Here is a 19,300-nt window from a genome sequence, read left to right on the forward strand (position 1 = left end):
CATCTGTATAAGTTACGCGGTTTCAGAGCCTCACATAGGACGCGTTTACACACACTTGGATTCATCGTCCCCCTGATCGGTAATACATCAAAGGTTATATAATGTTGCTTTCAACATCAGTAATCATCTGAAACATTTTATGCAGCTGCTAATGAATTACTGTTTGAACCCAGCTGACACCTGTTATCTTGCATTTAGGTGAATATATAAAAGTATCTGTCATGTCTCCTAATTAATAGTTTTGGTTTAGGAGCCTAGCAGTATCTGCGGGGGGTTGGGGGATGATATTTTTCATCTTCTGAAGGGAGGAGTTGCATGAATCATGCATCTACGACCACAAGGGAGCACAAAAGGACTTGGCTCTTACATGTCCCCAGAAATGGTGGAAACCTGCTCAGACAAGGCTTTCAGAAACTGAGCTATTTGTTTGTTTGTTTCACTGTAATCCAACCATTTGAGAATCTTTTAGCTGACAGACAAAAGCAAGATGCCCCCCAAGGTTGGCTTGGCTCGTGTCCGCTGAAACAAGATAATGCTCCAGGGTGATCCACCCATATTGGATATTCCCGACGCACCAGCCACCTTCACTGAGGCCTTCATTCAGAGGCGGCCGTATGGTCTACGACCGCACGGCCGCCTCGATGTTTGTCAAGTACGCATGCGTACGAGGGAGCCGGCTCCTTCGTGCGCATGCGTGAGACCCGCTACGACCGACAGCGCCAGTCGTAGCGGGTCTCTTTCCAAAGGGGGCGAGCTGTCGATGTTGATTGACAGCTCGCCCCGTTTGGAAGGCGGGCCGGGGGGGTGGCAGCCCAAACGGAGGCGTTCCCATGGGAACGTCTACCGTTTGGGGGAGGCCCCACTGACATCACTAGTGATGTCAGTGGAGAGCTTCCGGCTCTGACAGAGCCAGAAGCTCTCCGGGGCTTACGACAAGTGAGACCCTAGCCTAGGGTCTCGTCGTAAGCCCCGATGGTCGCGATGGTCAATGACCATCGCGACCATCACCCTAGCGGTCGTTAGAGCTGTGGGTGTAAACCCACAGCCTAACGACCGAAACAGAGGCGGGCGGTCAGGATGCAAGCGGCCGCCCAGTTTCTGAGCGACCGCTTGCATCCTCCGACCGCCTCTGAATGAGGCCCTGAGTCTCTCTGCAGTGTGGTTAGACAACTTTTGACAGTTACATGGGGGAAAGCACTACACTGCTGTGTAGGGCCCCCACAATTTGGAAAGGAAAAAACAGGATAGTCATGTGACCTCAAGTTTGCAGAGGTTCCCAAATGCAGTCCTCAAGGCTACCCAACAGTTCAAGTTTTAGAGATATGCATTGTAGAGCACAGGTGACTTAATTAGCACCTCAGTCAATTTGATTTAACCACCTGTGTTAAACCATGGATATGTCTATAACCTGAACTGTTGGGGAGCCTTGAGAACAGCATTCGTTTGGGAACCTCTGGCATAGGTTATAACAATCCACCCTGCATTTTACTTAAGGTCTCACATAAGATAATACCATTATAGGCACCTACAGTAGTCCTACTTATCCTTTTAATTAGGGTTTGTCAAGAATTAAACTGCATGGAATTCAGGACTGATTTCTGACAGGAGACTGTCTAAAGCTGCATACACACGTAAAGATTTTCTGTCCAACCATCCAACTAGTTGATTGGTTGGAATGAAAATCTGGTAACGTATGGGAGTAACTGATGATCAGCAATTTGCTCCTAAATGCCAGAAAACAGATGAAAATGGTCGTTAGACAAGTTTGTTAAACAATTTGTTCAAACAACAGTTTTTGTCCATTTTCCGGCATTTGGGAGCAAATTGCTGATTGCCATTTGCTTTCATACCTTACCAGATTATCATTCCAACCAATTAACTAGTTGGATGGTTGGACAGAAAATCTTTACGTGTGTATGCAGCTTTAGGAAAATCAGAAGACATGGGGACCATGGGTGTGGCATGACGTGTTGACACCAGAATGTCGACAGATTCTGAATGTCGACAGTCAGAATGTTAACATGGTCATTAGGTCGACAATATGTAGACAAGTATTAAATTCGACATGGTTAAAATGTCGACATGTTTAGAATGTTGACACTGAACATGTCGATACCAAAATGTCGACATATTTGTTTGCTATTTTAGCCTAACCCTATTCCTACACATAAACCTAACCCAAAAACATATGTCGATAAGTTAAATGACGACATTCCGAACGTGTCAATATTATTACCATGTCAACATATTGAATGTTGACCCAATGACCAGGTCAGCATTCTGACTGTCAACATTCAGAACATGTCGACTATCTGAATGCTGACCCTTTGAATGTTGGGGGGGGGGTTATATCCCTGTGCCCAAAAAATCCCGGGTATAATGGTGAACAGTCTCCAGTATCTATCATTTGTTTAGGGATTGATCTACCCCCAGGACAACACACCTTTCTGTCACTCTCTCAGGGCCCCATTTATAAACCAATGTAAATACCAACAGCATTTATCATTTAGTATCACTGTGAAACAAACCGAAAATGCCACTAGTATTTATCAATACTTATACCACTCCGACGAGGTCCAGCGAAGTCCTCCTCGTCTGCGAGGTCCTCTGCTGCTGGCTGCCTGACGCTGCCAGCAAAGGGATCCTTTGTAATGCGCATGCGCGGCGCACTGCTGCGCATGTGTATGACGCGGGGACCAGGCAATGGCTGGAAGGCTTCGCTGAAGCCAGAGAGGCAGCGCCGGATCCCCATTGCCATCAATGGGGACCGTATTGCTCTCGCCATCTACAGATGGTGAGAACGATGCTGTGACAAACAGCATTAATCTTAGGTTACCGCTCTTTGTTAAGTACAGAAAGGAGGACATAACCCCTTTAGCGAGCATTAAAGGGGTCTTGCTTCGTTTATAAATGGGGCCCCCAGAACTTTACATTACAGAAGAAAGTTATACTTACCTCAAATCTTTGAAAAGTTGTCATGCGAAACTCTCCTTTGTGTCCCGAAAGCAGCAATAAAGAGGAAGAACTTAATGAAATCCCCAAATCTCTTTTTATCTACAGTTATTGTACAGCATTTTACATTACAGTCATAGCAGATAAAGTTGTACAGAGTGTTGTAGGCAATTACATACAAGGCCTATAGCGGTGGTCCTCTGTCCCCAGACCTCACCAGCGGTGCATGTGTTGTGGCTGTTTACCCAGGAGCACAGATGGAGCAATCGGAAGCCCAACAGTCTGATATACTGTATCCACCTTTGCTCCTGGGAGCAGATCCGTTGCACGTAGTGGGTGAGGACGAGGAGAGACAGCAGCGACTGATGCACAGAAAATAAAAGAGATTACTCCCACACAACACAACAAACATTTCAAGTTAAAGTTACATTTTAATAACTAAATAATTCCTCGATTTTTACTTTTCTTTTTTTCATTCTTTTGGTTTCACTTTATTATAGTGGCTTAGGGTTAGGAGGAATGTTAGAGTTAGGCACTAACAGGAGGGTTAGGCTGCGGGACAGGAGGGTTAGGGATAGGCTGCGGGACAGGAAGGTTAGGGATAGGCTGCGGGACAGGAGGGTTAGGGATAGGCTGCGGGACAGGAAGGTTAGGGATAGGCTACGGGACAGGAAGGTTAGGGATAGGCTGCAGGACAGGAGGGTTAGGGATAGGCTGCAGGACAGGAGGGATAGGCTGCAGGACAGGAAGGTTAGGGATAGGCTGCGGGACAGGAGGGTGAGGGATAGGCTGCAGGACAGGAGGGTTAAGGATAGGCTGCGGGACAGGAGGGTTAGGGATAGGCTGCGGGACAGGAGGGTTAGGGATAGGCTACGGGACAGGAGGGATAGGCTGCAGGACAGGAGGGTTAGGGATAGGCTGCAGGACAGGAGGGTTAGGGATAGGCTGCAGGACAGGAGGGATAGGCTGCAGAACAGGAAGGTTAGGGATAGGCTGCGGGACAGGAGGGTGAGGGATAGGCTGCAGGACAGGAGGGTTAGGGATAGGCTGCGGGACAGGAGGGTTAGGGATAGGCTACGGGACAGGAGGGTGAGGGATAGGCTGCAGGACAGGACGGTTAGGGAAAGGCTACGGGACAGGAGGGTTAGGGATAGGCTGCGGGACAGGAGGGTTAGGGATAGGCTACGGGACAGGAGGGTGAGGGATAGGCTGCAGGACAGGAGGGTTAGGGATAGGCTACGGGACAGGAGGGTTAGGGATAGGCTGCAGGACAGGAGGGTTAGGGATAGGCTGCAGGACAGGAGGGATAGGCTGCAGGACAGGAGGATTAGGGATAGGCTACGGGACAGGAGGGTGAGGGATAGGCTACGGAACAGGAGGGTTAGGGATAGGCTGCGGGACAGGAGGGTTAGGGATAGGCTACGGGACAGGAGGGTTAGGGATAGGCTGCAGGACAGGAGGGTTAGGGATAGGCTGCAGGACAGGAGGGATAGGCTGCAGGACAGGAGGGTTAGGGATAGGCTGCGGGACAGGAGGGTTAGGGATAGGCTGCGGGACAGGAGGGTTAGGGATAGGCTACGGGACAGGAAGGTTAGGGATAGGCTGCCGGACAGGAGAGTCAGGGATAGGCTGCAGGACAGGAGGGTTAGGGATAGGCTGCAGGACAGGAAGGTTAGGGATAGGCTGCAGGACAGGAGGGTTAGGGATAGGCTGCGGGACAGGAGGGTTAGGGATAGGCTGCGGGACAGGAGGGTTAGGGATAGGCTGCGGGACAGGAGGGTTAGGGATAGGCTGTGGGACAGGAAGGTTAGGGATAGGCTGCAGGACATGAGGGTGAGGGATAGGCTGCAGGACAGGAGGGATAGGGATAGGCTGCAGGACAGGAGAGTTAGGGATAGGCTGCAGGACAGGAGGGATAGGGATAGGCTGCAGGACAGGAGGGATAGGCTGCGGGACAGGAGGGTTAGGGATAGGCTGCGGGACAGGAGGGTTAGGGATAGGCTGCGGGACAGGAGGGTTAGGGATAGGCTGCAGGACAGGAGGGATAGGCTGCGGGACAGGAGGGTTAGGGATAGGCTGCGGGACAGGAGGGTTAGGGATAGGCTGCGGGACAGGAGGGTTAGGGATAGGCTGCGGGACAGGAGGGTTAGGGATAGGCTGCAGGACAGGAGGGTTAGGGATAGGCTACGGGACAGGAAGGTTAGGGATAGGCTACGGGACAGGAAGGTTAGGGATAGGCTGCGGGACAGGAAGGTTACAGATAGGCTGCGGGACAGGAGGGTTAGGGATAGGCTGCAGGACAGGAGGGTTAGGGATAGGCTGCAGGACAGGAGGGTTAGGGATAGGCTGCGGGACAGGAAGGTTAGGGATAGGCTATGGGACAGGAGGGTTAGGGTTAGGCTGCGGGACAGGAGGGTTAGGGATAGGCTGCGGGACAGGAGGGTTAGGGATAGGCTGCGGGACAGGAGGGTTAGGGATAGGCTGCAGGACAGGAGGGTTAGGGATAGGCTGCCGGACAGGAGGGTTAGGGATAGGCTGCCGGACAGGAGGGTTAGGGATAGGCTGCCGGACAGGAGGGTTAGGGATAGGCTGCCGGACAGGAGGGTGAGGGATAGGCTGCGGGACAGGAGGGTTAGGGATAGGCTGCGGGACAGGAGGGTTAGGGATAGGCTGCAGGACAGGAGGGTTAGGGATAGGCTGCAGGACAGGAGGGTTAGGGATAGGCTGCAGGACAGGAGGGATAGGGATAGGCTGCAGGACAGGAAGGTTAGGGATAGGCTGCGGGACAGGAAGGTTACGGATAGGCTGCGGGACAGGAGGGTTAGGGATAGGCTGCAGGACAGGAGGGTTACGGATAGGCTGCAGGACAGGAGGGTTAGGGATAGGCTGCCGGACAGGAGGGTTAGGGATAGGCTGCGGGACATTATTTGTCACTTACACATCTATGAATAAATGCAGTTTTACACTGAATAATAATAACAATGTTTTAATTTTGAATTGTATTTTTCCCCGCTTACTGTATTTGATTGTCCATTTTGTTTTTCGCTCCATAGTAAAATATAGTGTGCACATTCTAATTTTGTTGTAGGTATTCTGCACAATGAGTGTCTTCTGACTATTGGTATTCACTGTGTTTGTTACGTTAGACCAGAAATGGATAATCTGTGCCGCTCCAGCTGGTGTGGAGATAATAGTCCCAGCATTCTGGGACTCTTAGTTCCACTACATGCAGAGGGAATGGGTATGGGATGCCGGCATTCAGGATCCCGAGTGCTGATGCTGGCATCCCGACAGGGTTAGGATACAGACACCTGTCGGTAGGTATCCTAACTCTCTCCCCTCCCTACCCTAACCCCCCCCCCCAGTGCCTAAACCTAACCTCCCCGCACCCTAAACCTAACCCTTCCCCTTTAGTGCCTACCCCTAACCCTCCCCCTAGTGTCTAACCCTCCCCCTAACCCCAGTACTTACCTTCGGGATCCCAGTGGTCGGGATGCTGGCGACGGTATTCTGACTAGTGTTGGGATTCCAGCGTCGGCATTGTGACCACCGGAATCCCTGCGATCGGGATATTGACTGTATCCCATGCAGAGAACCATACTGTATATAGCCTCATCCTGGCATAGACTAAAATGTTGGGAATTCTGGTATATGAGAACCTAATAGTTATAATTCATGCCTTTATAAGTCATCATTCCTTCATGCCAACATGAAGCCAAAATTTGCTCAGAATTTTTTGGCCTACTGACCTGCATTTTGCTGTTGATGTTGCGGTATCGGAGTCTGATGTGGCAAAGTCCTAGGAAAGACAATATAGGTTAAATAAAACCAGTTTGAATTCCTTGTTTCCTTGGCTGTCATCTTTTCTAGAATAAATTATGGTTTGGAATCCAAACTAGTCGTCTTGCTGCGGAGAAACCCCAAATTAAGTCATTATTAGCAAAGTACATGTGTGTACAAAAACCTATCACTGCTGTACTTCAATGCTCACCTTTGGAATTCTACAATACTCATAATGAATATACCAGAAACATGTGGTCAGAAACTCATATATACGAAGTCCTTCCTAGAAATAATTATTGCCTACAAGTTATTGAGGCAATTGTTCAGGGCACCAGGTGTTTGTGGAGCTCCAGCTTACCTAGAACTTAGGGCCTGATTCAGACCCGGTCGCTAGATGAATGCTCTCGCAAGGGGCCCTATGGTCTGCGTACGCGCATGCGCACGCATCGCAATGCGCGTGCGCGAACTACTCATTGCGATCGCATACCTCCCGCTCGCCCCAAAAAAGACAACACAGCAGAGTGAGTGACAGGTGAGGCCGTTTGTGGGTGGTAAAATGGGCAGGGAGTGGAGGTGCGAACGCAGGCGTGCCTGAGTGTTTCAACGCCGTTTTTAACAGGCAGCGTCATAGTACACGTCACTTGCCTGTTTTTTACACTGAAGTCCTCGCAGTGATTGTGGTAGGGTAAGGCAACCGCAAGTGCTGCGTTAGCTTCCGATGGTGCTCGATGTACCAATGTTTAAATACACTTCCTGGAGATGACGTGCGCTAGTGGGCATCTCTGCATACTCTAATGGGCATCTGCATATGCACAGCGATCACTCGCACAGCCAAAGTGGGTGTGCTTATGCCTTGGCGAGCGATCGCATCCCATGACGTCGATTTGGAAAATTTGCATAGGCAGGATGCGAGCGTCCACAACAAGCGAGCGGGTCTGAATCAGGCCCTTAATCTTGCCTAGAAAACATTGAGGCAATTGCTCAGGGCACCAGGTGTTTTGTGGGTCTATAGCTTACGTGGAACTTATTCTTGCCTACAAAACATTGAGGCAACTGCTCAGGTCACCAGGAGCTTGTGGGTCTCTATTCTGCTTAGAACTTATTACTGCCTATAATTTATTGAGGCATATGCTGGTGGTTGTTGGTCTCCATCCTACCTAGATACTATTATTGCCTACAAGTCATTGAGCCAATTGCTCAGGGAACCAGGTGCTTGTGGGTCTCCAGTCTGCTTCCCCCATGTCCCGCAGACACTTACTATATACATACTGTATATAGAGAGATCTCTGCCCATGCTAAATTAGAGAGAAGCCACTGCGCCTGGTGTTATGGATAAGTGAGGTGCCAAGGAGAGAAGTCTGTTGTGGCCAATATCATCATATTCCCCAACAGGTACAATATTCCAGGCCTACCATTTATACCAATTCTAGTTAACATTAGGGGTGTGCACCGACCACTTTTCGTGTTTTGTGTTTTGGTTTTGGATCTGGATCTTTCTTCGTGTTTTGGATCTGGATTGGTTTTGCCAAAACCACCCTTCCGTGTTTTGGGTTCTGGGTTTTGTGTTTTGGATCTGTATTTTTTTTTTAAAAAGCATAAAAACAGCTAAAATCACAGAATTTGTTGGTTTCTCTGCTCCTATGCTATTATTAACCTCAATAACCTTAATTTCCACTCATTTCCAGTCTATTCTGAACACCTCACACCTCACAATAGTGTTTTCATGTCCAAAAGGTTGCACCGAGGTAGCTGGATGACTATGCTAAGCGACACGAGTGGGCGGCACAAACACGTGACCCATCTAGGAGTGACACTGCAGTGGCAGACAGGATGGCAGTTAGAAAAACTAGGCCCCAAACTGTACATAATGCAAAGAAAAAAAAGAAGTGCAAGATGGAATTGTCCTTGGGCCCTCCCACCCACCCTTATGTTGTATAAACAGGACATGCACACTTTAACAAATCAATCATTTCAGCGCCAGGGTCTGCCACACAACTGTGGCTGAAATGATTGGTTCGTTTGGGCCCCCACAAAACAAGCTGGCAATTAATGTGTCCCTGCACAAACTGGCTCTACGGAGGCAAGATGTCATCCTCATCCTCCTCATCCACCGATTCCTCACCCTCTTCAGTGTGTACATCCTCATCCTCACAAAGTATTAACTCGTCCCCACTTGAATCCACCACCACAGGTCCCTCTGTACCTTCTGGAGGCTGGTCTCCCTGGAAGAGCTGATAATTCATTTTGATGAACATCATCTTCTCCACATTCTGTGGAAGCAACCTCCTACGCCTTTCGCTGACAAGGTTCCCGGCTGCACTAAACACTCTTTCGGAGTACACACTGGAGGGGGGGCAACTCAGGTAAAATAGAGCCAGCTTGTACAGGGGCCTCCAAATTGCCTCTTTTTCCTGCCAGTACAGGTATGGATTGTCTGACATGCCTACTTGGATGCTGTCACCGATGTAATCCTCCACCATTCTGTCAATGGTGACAGTATCATATGCAGTGACAGTAGACATGTCAGAAATTGTTGCCAGGTCCTTCAGTCCGGACCAGATGTCCAAACTTGGTCCTGCCTGCCCTGCATCACCGCCAGCGGGTTGCTTAGGATACCTAAGTTTTTTCCTGGCAGCCCCAGTTGCGGGAGAAAATGAAGAAGGAGCCGTTGACGTGTCATGTTCCGCTTCAGCTGACAGTGTGTTCACCAGCAGGTCTTTGCACCTCTGCAGGCTTGTGTCGGCCGGAAAGAGAGACACCACATAGGCTTTAAACCTAGGATCAAGCACGGTGGCCAAAATGTAGTGGTCTGATTTCAACAGATTGACCACCCTGGAATCCTGGCAAAGCGAATGAAGGGCTTCATCCACAAGTCCCACATGCCGAGCGGAATCGCTCCGTCTTAGCTCCTCCTTCACTTTCTCCAGCTGCTTCTGCAAAAGCCTGATGAGGGGAATGACCTGACTCAAGCTGGCTGTGTCTGAACTGACTTCACGTGTGGCAAGTTCGAAGGGCTGGAGAACCTTGCACAACACGGAAATCATTCTCCACTGCGCTTGAGTCAGGTGCATACCCCCTCCTTTGCCTATGTCATAGGTGGATGTATAGGCTTGTATGGCCTTTTGCTGCTCCTCCATCCTCTGAAGCATATAGAGGGTTGAGTTCCACCGCGTCACAACCTCTTGCTTCAGGTGATGGCGGGGCAGGTTCAAGAGTGTTTGATGGCGCTCCAGTCTTCGGCACGCAGTCGCTGAATGGCGAAAGTGGCCAGAAATTTTTCGGACCACCCAAAGCGTCTCCTGCACGCCCCTGTCGCTTTTCAGAAAATTCTGCACCACCAAGTTTATTGTGTGAGCAAAACATGGGACGTGCTGGAATTTGCCCAGATGTAATGCCCGCACAATATTGGTGGCGTTGTCAGATATCACAAATCCCCAGGAGAGTCTAAGTGGGGTAAGCCACTGGGCGATGATTTCCCTCAGTTTCTCTAAGAGGTTGTCGGCGGTGTGCCTCTTACTGAAACCGGTGATACACAGCGTAGCCTGCCTTGTAACGAGCTGGCGTTTCTGAGATGCTGCTACTGGTGACGCTGCTGCTGTTGCTGCGTAAGGTGATACATCTACCCAGTGGGCTGTCACAGTCATATAGTCCTTAGTCTGCCCTGTTCCACTTGTCCACATGTCCGTGGTTAAGTGGACATTGTGTACAACGGCATTTTTCAGGACACTGAGGACACTTTTTCTGACGTTTCTGTACAGTCTCGGTATCGCCTGCCTAGTGAAGTGGAATCTAGACGGGATTTGGAACCGGGGACACACTACCTCCATCAATTGTCTAAATCCCACTGCACTAATGGCGGATACCGGACGCACGTCTAACACCAACATAGCAGTCAAGGCCTCAGTTATACGTTTTGCTTCAGGATGACTGCTGTCGTACTTCATCCTCCTCGCTAAGGACTGTTGGAGGGTCAATTGTTTAGTAAAAGTAGTGGTGTTCCTACTTCCTCTCTGGGATGATGAACGACTCCCAGCAGCAGCAACAGCAGCAGCGGCAGCAGTAGGCGTAGCAATGCAGGATCCTCCAGAGGAATCCCGGATAGGAGAGTCAGTCATGCCAGTGACATGGCCTGCAGGACTACTTCCGATCCTGACTAAGGAGGAAATTGACGAGGAGGGAGTTGACGGTGTGGTTTGCAGGCGCTTGGATACAACAGGACAACGGGATTTAGGTGTCCCTGGACTGCTTACGGTCTTAGCCAAAGTTTCTGAACTTGACAGTAACTTTTTATGAACGCGCTGCAGGTGCCGTATAAGGGAGGATGTTCCTAGGTGGTTGACGTCCCTACCCCTACTTATTTCACCTTTACATATGGTACATATGGCAAGACAGTTGTTGTCCGGATTTGGATAGAAATATTGCCAGACCAAAGAGGTGGAATGTTTGGTCTTCTGCCCAGGCATGACCGTGATGGGCTTTTTCATCCCACGGACAACAACTGTCTCCCCCGGAGCCTGATTTAAACAAACCACATCACCATCAGAATCCTCCTCGCCAACTTCCTCCTCAGCGCCAGCTACACCAGTATCCTCATCCTGTTGTACTTCAACAGTGACATCTTCAATTTGCATATCAGCAAGTGGACTGTGGGTGCTCCTTTCAGCACTTGCAGGGGGCGTGCAAATGGTGGAAAGAGCCACCTCTTCCCGTCCAGTGCTGGGAAGGTCAGGCATCGCAACCACCACCACACTTGGACTCTCCTTGGGGATTTGTGATATCTTCTTAGAAAGCACAGTTCTTCGCTGTGCTTTTGCCAGCTTAACTCTTTTGATTTTTTTAGTGGGAGGAGGGCTTCCATCGTCATGTGAAGCTGAACCACTAGTCATGAACATACTAGGGATCGACCTTAGCCGTTCCTTGCCACTCCGTGTCGTAAATGGCATATTGGCAAGTTTACGTTTCTCTTCAGCTGATTTAAATGTCTTTTTCAAGGTCATTTTCCTGAACTTTGCCATTTGGGATTGTATGTGCCCTCTACTATGACATTGGGCATCGGCCTTGGCAGACGACGTTGATGGCATGTTATCGTCTATGTCATGACTAGTGGCAGCAGCTTCAGCACTAGGAGGAAGTGGTTCTTGATCTTTCTCTATTTTATTTTTATCGGAGAAAGTTTGGTCCTCCATTTATGTTATATCGATTTGATATATACGTGCGGCTAAACCCAGAAAATAATTTTTTTTTTGGTTTGGACTGGAGTGTACTTTGGGGGTTACAGCACCCTTTAACGGTCAAGCCAGCCGGCCCTTTACTTATGACACAGGCGCACTCTTGGCACTACTTTGTTGATGCACGTGCGGCTACTGCGCACACAATTCACAAACACAGAAAATAATTTTTTTTTTGGTTTGGACTGGAGTGTACTTTCGGGGGTTACAGCACCCTTAACGGTCAAGCCAGCCGGCCCTTTACTTATGACACAGGCGCACGCTTGGCACTACTTTGTTGATGCACGTGCGGCTACTGCGCACACAATTCACAAACACAGAAAATAATTTTTTTTTTGGTTTGGACTGGAGTGTACTTTGGGGGTTACAGCACCCTTTAACGGTCAAGCCAGCCGGCCCTTTACTTATGACACAGGCGCACGCTTGGCACTACTTTGTTGATGCACGTGCGGCTACTGCGCACACAATTCACAAACACAGAAAATAATTTGTTTTTGGTTTGGACTGGAGTGTACTTTCGGGGGTTACAGCACCCTTTAACGGTCAAGCCAGCCGGCCCTTTACTTATGACACAGGCGCACGCTTGGCACTACTTTGTTGATGCACGTGCGGCTACTGCGCACACAATTCACAAACACAGAAAATAATTTTTTTTTTGGTTTGGACTGGAGTGTACTTTGGGGGTTACAGCACCCTTTAACGGTCAAGCCAGCCGGCCCTTTACTTATGACACAGGCGCACGCTTGGCACTACTTTGTTGATGCACGTGCGGCTACTGCGCACACAATTCACAAACACAGAAAATAATTTTTTTTTTGGTTTGGACTGGAGTGTACTTTCGGGGGTTACAGCACCCTTAACGGTCAAGCCAGCCGGCCCTTTACTTATGACACAGGCGCACGCTTGGCACTACTTTGTTGATGCACGTGCGGCTACTGCGCACACAATTCACAAACACAGAAAATAATTTTTTTTTTGGTTTGGACTGGAGTGTACTTTCGGGGGTTACAGCACCCTTAACGGTCAAGCCAGCCGGCCCTTTACTTATGACACAGGCGCACGCTTGGCACTACTTTGTTGATGCACGTGCGGCTACTGCGCACACAATTCACAAACACAGAAAATAATTTTTTTTTTGGTTTGGACTGGAGTGTACTTTCGGGGGTTACAGCACCCTTAACGGTCAAGCCAGCCGGCCCTTTACTTATGACACAGGCGCACGCTTGGCACTACTTTGTTGATGCACGTGCGGCTACTGCGCACACAATTCACAAACACAGAAAATAATTTTTTTTTTGGTTTGGACTGGAGTGTACTTTCGGGGGTTACAGCACCCTTAACGGTCAAGCCAGCCGGCCCTTTACTTATGACACAGGCGCACGCTTGGCACTACTTTGTTGATGCACGTGCGGCTACTGCGCACACAATTCACAAACACAGAAAATAATTTTTTTTTTGGTTTGGACTGGAGTGTACTTTCGGGGGTTACAGCACCCTTAACGGTCAAGCCAGCCGGCCCTTTACTTATGACACAGGCGCACGCTTGGCACTACTTTGTTGATGCACGTGCGGCTACTGCGCACACAATTCACAAACACAGAAAATAATTTTTTTTTCGGTTTGGACTGGAGTGTACTTTCGGGGGTTACAGCACCCTTAACGGTCAAGCCAGCCGGCCCTTTACTTATGACACAGGCGCACGCTTGGCACTACTTTGTTGATGCACGTGCGGCTACTGCGCACACAATTCACAAACACAGAAAATAATTTTTTTTTGGTTTGGACTGGAGTGTACTTTCGGGGGTTACAGCACCCTTAACGGTCAAGCCAGCCGGCCCTTTACTTATGACACAGGCGCACGCTTGGCACTACTTTGTTGATGCACGTGCGGCTACTGCGCACACAATTCACAAACACAGAAAATAATTTTTTTTGTGGTTTGGACTGGAGTGTACTTTCGGGGGTTACAGCACCCTTAACGGTCAAGCCAGCCGGCCCTTTACTTATGACACAGGCGCACGCTTGGCACTACTTTGTTGATGCACGTGCGGCTACTGCGCACACAATTCACAAACACAGAAAATAATTTTTTTTTTGGTTTGGACTGGAGTGTACTTTCGGGGGTTACAGCACCCTTAACGGTCAAGCCAGCCGGCCCTTTACTTATGACACAGGCGCACGCTTGGCACTACTTTGTTGATGCACGTGCGGCTACTGCGCACACAATTCACAAACACAGAAAATAATTTTTTTTTTGGTTTGGACTGGAGTGTACTTTCGGGGGTTACAGCACCCTTAACGGTCAAGCCAGCCGGCCCTTTACTTATGACACAGGCGCACGCTTGGCACTACTTTGTTGATGCACGTGCGGCTACTGCGCACACAATTCACAAACACAGAAAATAATTTTTTTTTTGGTTTGGACTGGAGTGTACTTTCGGGGGTTACAGCACCCTTAACGGTCAAGCCAGCCGGCCCTTTACTTATGACACAGGCGCACGCTTGGCACTACTTTGTTGATGCACGTGCGGCTACTGCGCACACAATTCACAAACACAGAAAATAATTTTTTTTTTGGTTTGGACTGGAGTGTACTTTCGGGGGTTACAGCACCCTTAACGGTCAAGCCAGCCGGCCCTTTACTTATGACACAGGCGCACGCTTGGCACTACTTTGTTGATGCACGTGCGGCTACTGCGCACACAATTCACAAACACAGAAAATAATTTTTTTTTTGGTTTGGACTGGAGTGTACTTTCGGGGGTTACAGCACCCTTAACGGTCAAGCCAGCCGGCCCTTTACTTATGACACAGGCGCACGCTTGGCACTACTTTGTTGATGCACGTGCGGCTACTGCGCACACAATTCACAAACACAGAAAATAATTTTTTTTTTGGTTTGGACTGGAGTGTACTTTCGGGGGTTACAGCACCCTTAACGGTCAAGCCAGCCGGCCCTTTACTTATGACACAGGCGCACGCTTGGCACTACTTTGTTGATGCACGTGCGGCTACTGCGCACACAATTCACAAACACAGAAAATAATTTTTTTTTTGGTTTGGACTGGAGTGTACTTTCGGGGGTTACAGCACCCTTAACGGTCAAGCCAGCCGGCCCTTTACTTATGACACAGGCGCACGCTTGGCACTACTTTGTTGATGCACGTGCGGTTACTGCGCACACAATTCACAAACACAGAAAATAATTTTTTTTTTGGTTTGGACTGGAGTGTACTTTCGGGGGTTACAGCACCCTTAACGGTCAAGCCAGCCGGCCCTTTACTTATGACACAGGCGCACGCTTGGCACTACTTTGTTGATGCACGTGCGGCTACTGCGCACACAATTCACAAACACAGAAAATAATTTTTTTTTTGGTTTGGACTGGAGTGTACTTTCGGGGGTTACAGCACCCTTAACGGTCAAGCCAGCCGGCCCTTTACTTATGACACAGGCGCACGCTTGGCACTACTTTGTTGATGCACGTGCGGCTACTGCGCACACAATTCACAAACACAGAAAATATATTATTTTTTTAGCACTTGGGGGGAGCACCCCTGATGGACAGAGCACCCCCTGGACAACACTGCAGCACTCCTTTAGGACTGGGACACTGCACAGGACTTTGGAGTGGACACAGCCCCTATGGAGAACTGACTGCACAACACAGTCCAGCCAGCCCCTATGGACTTTGAAGTAGTGGACACAGCCCCTATTAACAACAGCAGCACAGCACAACACAGCCAGCCCCTATGGACTTTGAAGTAGTGGACAACAGCAGCACTACACTACACAACACAGCCCTAACTCCCACCCTCCCTCTTCACTGTCCACAGCCGAGTGAGAAAATGGCGCCGACGTGGGTACCTTATATAGGATCCAAAACCCGCGAGACTCGGAAGGCGGGATGATGACGTTTTGCCTCGATTTCAGATCCGAGTCAGGCGGGAAAAGTCGAGCCTGATTCGGATCGGACTCGGATCTGGGGGGCTCGGGGGGGTTCGGATTTCAGAAATCCGAACCCGCTCACCCCTAGTTAACATGCCACAAGATGTGCTCTATTTTACCATTTGCACAGCAAAATAGCATGATGGCAGTGAACTAATATGAGTAATTAAAACGTAAAATAACCTTGCTTTTTATAGTATATTATAAAGTGATATTTACATTGGCACAGGGCATTTTGTGAGCTAGGCTGATATTTATGACTATGCTGTCTGTCACTGCGCTAATAAACTGTGAAACCGTTTCATGGATATTGATTGAGAACACAAAATAGCTGCGTCTCTCGGACTGAACTTGAAGTTTGCTGTAACTCATGCTAGAAGTTCTGCACCTTGGCAAGACCAAGTGTAAAATGTGGGACATATGTACAGCTAGGGGGATGGTTGGCTGTATTTCCCCTTCATGCTAGGGACCTGGAAGTGACGTGAGTGAGGGCGGAAGTGCAGTTCCTGCCCATGACAGCCAGCTAAAGTACTACTTTGTCCCCACTTAAACAAGTTTGTTGTCCACTCGCCACGCTTTGGGCACGGTGGCTCGCTACGTTCGCCACAAGGTTACATACCCCCTCTATGGCCACTTGGATGGCAGGGAATGACGCTGGACACTGGCTGATGACGTCCTCTCCGTGAAGGGGATTTAGACATTACCCTGGGGGGATGCGTCCCTGCCAACTTAAAAATCACAGCAATAAAATAAAGCTGGCCATTGTTTGTGTGCCGCAGGCAGAAAGAAGACAGTATACTTCCATCTTGCAGAAACTGCAGCTGATTAAATATGAAGGTGTGCCCTCTTTGTGGAGCATATCTTACACTTCAACATTGGAAGTGCAGAGCATTTTTTGGGGAAAATCCCCCCCCCCAAAAAAAAAGTTTGCTGTTGCACACAGAACCTTAGACCTTTCCGCCCATTTGCCTTAGGATGTAGTTAATGATACAGGGGTATAAACACTCTGATTGTCTGAAATATAAACCTGTTCATGACTGTGAAGGGCTCAAAGGATACAGATACTCACTGATGTGTTTGCATCAGGGGCATGTTGGTGTTATCATAGGTGTCTGTGTGGAGCGGCGGCACCATTTCGCCAGTCACCGGATGAAAAACCGGAAGCGTTGATAGCGGCCAGGCAATTTCTCTGTTCTTAGCCATGTCGCGGAGCTCCTTCGTGGATTTCTGGATAGCACTGTGGTGAACAAGTTGGATGCTGTATTAAAAAGATAAGTCACAAATTATATTACGTATTGCTCTATATCTAAAAATAGTAGACTGGAATAATATCACCCGCTACCTTACAATATAGTGATAAGAAGCCTCTGTGATCATATAGGGAGAGGCACAAGACTGCGAGTTTGATATACAGTGCACAGAACACCGACCACCGTCACACTTACAGTATAATCTGCATGTGAAAGCATGTTATTTCTTATATTATTTCCAAAGTATTACTCTTATAGCACTATTCACTGTTAATAACATATACAAGCATCATTTGTGGATTACATCTGTATTACATGATCATTTAGAATGTACAACAACCTTTTATAATATGCCGACTTCAGTATTGCAGATGTGTAAAAACCAGTAAAAGTACAGCTACAGAATGTGTCAAAGCAGAAGGATCACACAGGGAATCAGAGTACTGTGTTCAGTGTCATAAAGCCAGGCAGAGAAGTAGAGGGAATACATTGCACTTAGAGACTGGAGGAGATGAGAAGGATCGTTCATCCCTTAGACAGAGCTGCAAGTCACACAAAGCGTGCTACACTTTTAACAGAGAAAGCTACCAACCTTCCAGACAAGGCTGTAGACCCTGCTCAAAGAGCTGCCAATCCCTCAGGAAGATCTATCAGACTAAAAAATGGAATTACCAATCCATAGGGAACGCTAGGTACACACCTCAATGAGCCGATGCAGAATGTTGTACAGCAGGTTTGATCCGATCATCGCTCCACGTATGATAGTCAGCCCTTGGTCCTGCATTGAGTGCTGCATGGAATCCTTGAGGTGTGTACCTGGCATTAACATTATACATTGTGAGAATATTGAACCAACCAGTCTAGGGTCAGCTGCCTGGCCGGATTACTGCACAGTTTGTAGCCCAATTAATCTGCTAGGGATTCTGTACAAGCTGCAAGAGGAACAAAGGAACCTTATAGACAGCCCAGAGACAATGAGGGAAACCAGGTCCACCCCAGGTATCTAGAGATGTTCTAGTTGGGGAGGCAATCGGGAAGCCGACTGCCTATATACTGGCAGCCGGCTTCCCGACTGTCTTATCCCGGCAAGGGTGAAATGCCGGGCATCTAGATGTAGACGCCCGCATTTCCCCGACGCCGGGAGACCGGCGCCTGGCATCACGATCGTAGTGATGCCGGGCGCCGTGAGCGGACAGCCGCGGGGGGGGAGGGTTAGGTTTAGGGCTCCCGAGGGGGACTTAGAGTTAGGCACCCCCCCGGGAGGGTTAGGGTTAGGCTAGGGGGAGGGAGGGTTAGGGTTAGGCACCCCCCCCCGGGGGACTTAGGTTTAGGCAGCGGTGAAGGGGGTGGTTAGGGTTAGGCACTTAGAGGGGGGATTAGGGTTAGGCACTTGGGGGGGAATTTAGGGTTAGGCACCCCTAAGGAGGGTTAGGGTTAGGGGGGTTAGGTTAGTAAATACTCACCTCTCCACGATCGGGATTTCCAGCGCTGTAGGGCTTCCGCTGCGTCGCACTCTGCTCCTGTCGGGCTGCCGCTGATGGGAATCGAACCGCCGGCCAGGCTGCTGCTTGTCCTGTCTCTTTGACATCGTTCTAGGTTCCTGATGCTATTGCTGCTGTATCTAAGCAATATTGCCATTCAATCATGAGAGTCAATGGGGATCTTCCCACACCTTTTCCAGTGCACTTCTCTGTGCCCGTTCAAGGACTGTATTTCTTACTATACAATAAATCTCCAGCTGCTCCTAATTGGGTGTATTAGACTCACATTATCTTCTTTTTTTATTGAGTTTTGTTGGGACTACAACTCACATCATCATTATCTTATTCATATTTCAGGTAGTCTTCTTATATTGTTATCCTCCAGAGTTGCTGCCATTTTCATTATTGATATAAGGGTTGTAATTCCGTCTAGGGCTACTTCATGGAAAAGTAATTTTACAAAACTGCAGAGGTGCAACGTTTTATCGATTCAATCTTCTATCTTTGACTTCTACCTTTTCTTTGTCATTTCACCTTGAATGTTATAAATTCTGCATTTCATCAAATTTGTAGTCTTTATATAGAGCTGGGACGACAATAGTGTCAATTTGTTCTGCTGGGTGGCGTTGCTGATGAACAACAATAATAATAGGGGAGG

The 19,300-nt window shown here is 48.8% G+C and overlaps 1 protein-coding gene across 6 annotated transcripts in view; it reads right to left on the reverse strand.

Moving 5' to 3' along the window:
- Positions 1-19,300, reverse strand: part of SGCE (sarcoglycan epsilon) — a 128,295-nt gene that overhangs the window by 4,697 nt on the left and 104,298 nt on the right. For 3 of the 6 annotated variants that reach the window (XM_088459610.1, XM_088459608.1, XM_088459613.1), the window contains 3 exons: positions 16,981-17,169; positions 6,702-6,751; positions 2,956-2,990 (listed from right to left, as the gene is read on the reverse strand). In XM_088459610.1, coding sequence (XP_088315736.1) covers positions 2,956-2,990; positions 6,702-6,751; positions 16,981-17,169 — 274 coding nt within the window. The remainder of the gene's footprint in view (positions 1-2,955; positions 2,991-6,701; positions 6,752-16,980; positions 17,170-19,300) is intronic. The other 3 variants (XM_088459611.1, XM_088459609.1, XM_088459612.1) reach the window with 2 other exon arrangements.

Source organism: Taudactylus pleione, unplaced genomic scaffold (assembly GCF_031769625.1).
Source record: "Taudactylus pleione unplaced genomic scaffold, aTauple2 ptg000916l, whole genome shotgun sequence".
Lineage (NCBI taxonomy): Eukaryota > Metazoa > Chordata > Amphibia > Anura > Myobatrachidae > Taudactylus > Taudactylus pleione.